Genomic DNA, 3283 nt, shown 5'->3' with positions numbered 1-3283 from the left:
TGCATCTTGGCCACATGTTCAAGGGGTGGAGGAGGCACATGTTGTTGCCAACTCTGGTATGTTCCACCACATGGATCCTCTACAGTAAGATAGAACACCATGTTTCGAAAGGTTTGTCTTCGTTTTGAAACTGCTTACAGAAAGCAACATATGAGTGAAACAGAATTTATATGGAAAAAGTTAATGAGTTAGTTTCTCTTCCAAACAAAACAGAGAGACAACAGCTAATACCATATACAATACAACATTTGGTTTAGACAGCAAGCATGACACCTATCAAGAGTACCAGGTAATGTATTTTTGAACTTAAGAAAAGTACACCGTGTCAAAAGTAAAAGACTTATCCATCACAATTAAAGATTAATGAGTACAAAACATGTAGGTCCAAATTCCTTGAAATTGAAAGTAACATCTATAATATACTGAAATTAGGGATTTTCTAGAATTCATGTGCCTAAATTTAAATATAAATGCATACTGCGAAGCGAGTTATGGGGAGATAATAAAATTTTGCTTACCTGAATATATGAGGTACCACAAGAAGTTCCAGTGTCTCCCAGCTTAGCTCTTCAAGAGATCTATCATCACTCTCAATAGAATCTTTGTCAAACTCATCACTTGAGTTATCATCCTATAATAAGGGTACTTGTTAGGGATCCATACATACAGTAGAGTAAAACCCATAAAGAGATAAATTGAATAGGGGGACATAGGTGAACCCCATAATTTTGTATGGATTAATCATATAGCACAAGGAAAACATTAGATGGGATAGGAAATGTAACATGTATGTGAAAGCTAGCACATCATCACCTTCAAGTTATGAAGCTGGGCTACATAATTGTACGCAGAAGTTGTTCTTTGCAATGCAAAGCCTATTAGGGTTGAATTTGCAAACAGAAGATGGCCAAAGTCAGAATATAAAGAAAACATTATGTGAAGTAAATTGGCCTTGATTGTTTGAGAAAATCTATTTTATATTGAGAAAGCTAGATATACCCTGTGTATCTGAGAACAGTAAGGTTTTTACTAACACAGTTGTAAAGCTAAATTAACTGTCATTAGAAAAGCAACAGAACTATCCTGGTAGACAAACAATCCATCCTCAAGAAAACTATTATTACAAATATAACTAACATCAAGAGCAACTGTTACCTTTGCCCATGGAGGGAGAGCAACATCGCCTATAGGTTCCCCATCCTGCTTGACACCAAGATGATATGAATTTGAATTTTCAAGAAACTCGGGCATGTAAAAGAATTCTGGAATAAGCTCTTTGACGTCACTTGTATTTGATAAGCTATTTATGTAAGCGCTCTCAATGCTTTGGAACAAACGATCTGCATGGTCAAACTTGCCACCCTGCACAAGTGTCAGACAGATATAAATGTAAATAATATGATAAGATCCCTTATTTTGAACTGTGGTGAAATACAACAAGAGAAATTATGTATTGACAAATTCATGAATAATTTTTTGAAAATAATAGCTATGTGCTCGAATTTTAAGGAAACAGTGATAGCTATGAGCAAAATGACAACCTGAAAATTTAGATACAGAGATGTAAATGGCTCGAGCCTAAGCATGTAATGAAGAACGATTCCCATGCTAGAGTAGTGAGATCCGTAATAAAAACTTTAGAATCCTAACCATGGTTGTAAAAGGATTACGTTGGACGACCGTTGAACCGTTGAGACTGGTGCTTTATAATAGTAAAGAAGTAATTATCACGGCAACATCCGGATAGTCGCTTATCCCCTCAACTAGCTAAACCCCATCATTAGTTTCCCTAAGATTCTCCTACAGACAGTGCCACGTCAATGCATCTAAACGAATTTCTGAAGGCATGTAGATATGGACAATATGATTAAGAAAACATGAAGATTCATCCTTGCCTATCAGTGAGACTTGTACTTACAAGCAACTGAGACCAAAATCAGGGGGATGCACAAATCGCATAGGCAGGGCTAGGGAAATCAAAGCAGCAGACCTGAAATCTCAGGCGCGCGCGAAGGGATCTGCCAGATCGTACCAGATAGTAGCTCTCGAGGTCTGGGGAATGGCGGATGCGAGCGAGGCGAAGGTGTGCCCATGTGGAGCAGCGGTGGAGGGATCCGGTCCCGCTCCTTCATGGCGACGTCTAGGTCCTCCACGTCGGGGACCACGCGGTCTGTGGCTCACCTCATCCCCCACACCCGTGTCATCGAGAAACTGTCCGAGAGGTGTGCGCCGTCGCCAACACCAAGTGGGAGGAGCGATCGAGAAGGGGGGAGAGGGAGGAGGTGCCAGGGTTTAGGGTGAAGCATAGTACCTCTGAGATGGTCTCGCTTGCCATGTGCATCGCCGCTACAAGATAAGATCGTCGACGAGGTGGGAAGTGGTGGTAGACGGAGCGGGCCGTGCCGTCTCCGACACCACACACACCGTCGCCGCCAGTTCCACCTTCATGTGCCGAGTTGGGTGACTGAGGAGAGGGGAGACGGGCGAGTGGAGATCGTGGTGGGACGGACGCATGACCAAGAGGAGCCAGCGGTTCTACGTCGTTGACTTGCGAGGCGTGGAGAGACGGGTCTAAGGGAGCCATGGAGGAGAGATGGGTCTGAGAAAACCTAGAAATAGATAAAAGCTCCTTCGTGTAGCAGGAAAGAACATGAGTGCTATTGGTTAGAAGGGATGAGTTGTGTTTGCTGTATGTGTTGGTCAGAGTTCGATCCCTGTGTGGCGTCTTTTTTGGCCATTTTGTTGGGATGGCTGGTGGCAGAACCAGGGGAATGGGAAAGGGATGGAATGGGAATGGCAGCGGGCGCGAGAGAGGGGACGAGGGGACGGGGAATGGGAAAGGAAAGTAATGGGAATGTCAGCCGTCGCGAGAGATGGAAATGGGAAAGGGAGAACAGGGAATCGGAATGGCAGAACAAGGAATGGCAGCCTACCCCTGCTGTCTTAATAAGTAGTAGAGATTCGTCTTCGAATCGATCTCTATATTATCGAAGGACGTGAGTTTTCTAAGTTGTATAAGCACGTGTCATAAATTCTCGTCACATACGAGATACAGAGAATGTGAGAGCAATCAGATAAGTAGGAAAGCGAGATGGGGAAAATCATTCGCTCGTTAAGGGTTAGTTTGAGAACCTATTTTTCTATGTGATTTATATTTTAGTAAAGGAAATTAGTTTATTTTCACTTAAAGCCTCGTTTGTTTCCCTTCATTTTAAAGAATTCGAATCTAACTAATGAAGTAGACTATTTTCTTTAGAATGTGACATTTCACGGTTTTCCAAAG

The 3283-nt window shown here is 42.4% G+C and overlaps 1 protein-coding gene across 1 annotated transcript; it reads right to left on the bottom strand.

Moving 5' to 3' along the window:
• Positions 1-499: 499 nt before the first annotated feature.
• LOC103637599 (BEACH domain-containing protein B) lies at positions 500-1627 on the bottom strand. Its single transcript, XM_008659772.2, has 3 exons — positions 1542-1627; positions 1156-1362; positions 500-631 (listed from the first exon to the last, which is right to left on the bottom strand). Exons 1-3 carry the CDS (start codon positions 1605-1607, stop codon positions 515-517), a joined length of 390 nt encoding a protein of 129 aa, XP_008657994.1. The 5' UTR covers positions 1608-1627; the 3' UTR covers positions 500-514.
• Between the last annotated feature and the right edge of the window lie 1656 nt (positions 1628-3283).

Source organism: Zea mays, chromosome 1, assembly GCF_902167145.1.
Source record: "Zea mays cultivar B73 chromosome 1, Zm-B73-REFERENCE-NAM-5.0, whole genome shotgun sequence".
In the NCBI taxonomy this organism is placed as follows: Eukaryota; Viridiplantae; Streptophyta; class Magnoliopsida; order Poales; family Poaceae; genus Zea; species Zea mays.
The sequence above is the reverse complement of the archived record's forward strand: the minus strand, read 5'-3'. Positions and strand labels throughout refer to the sequence as shown.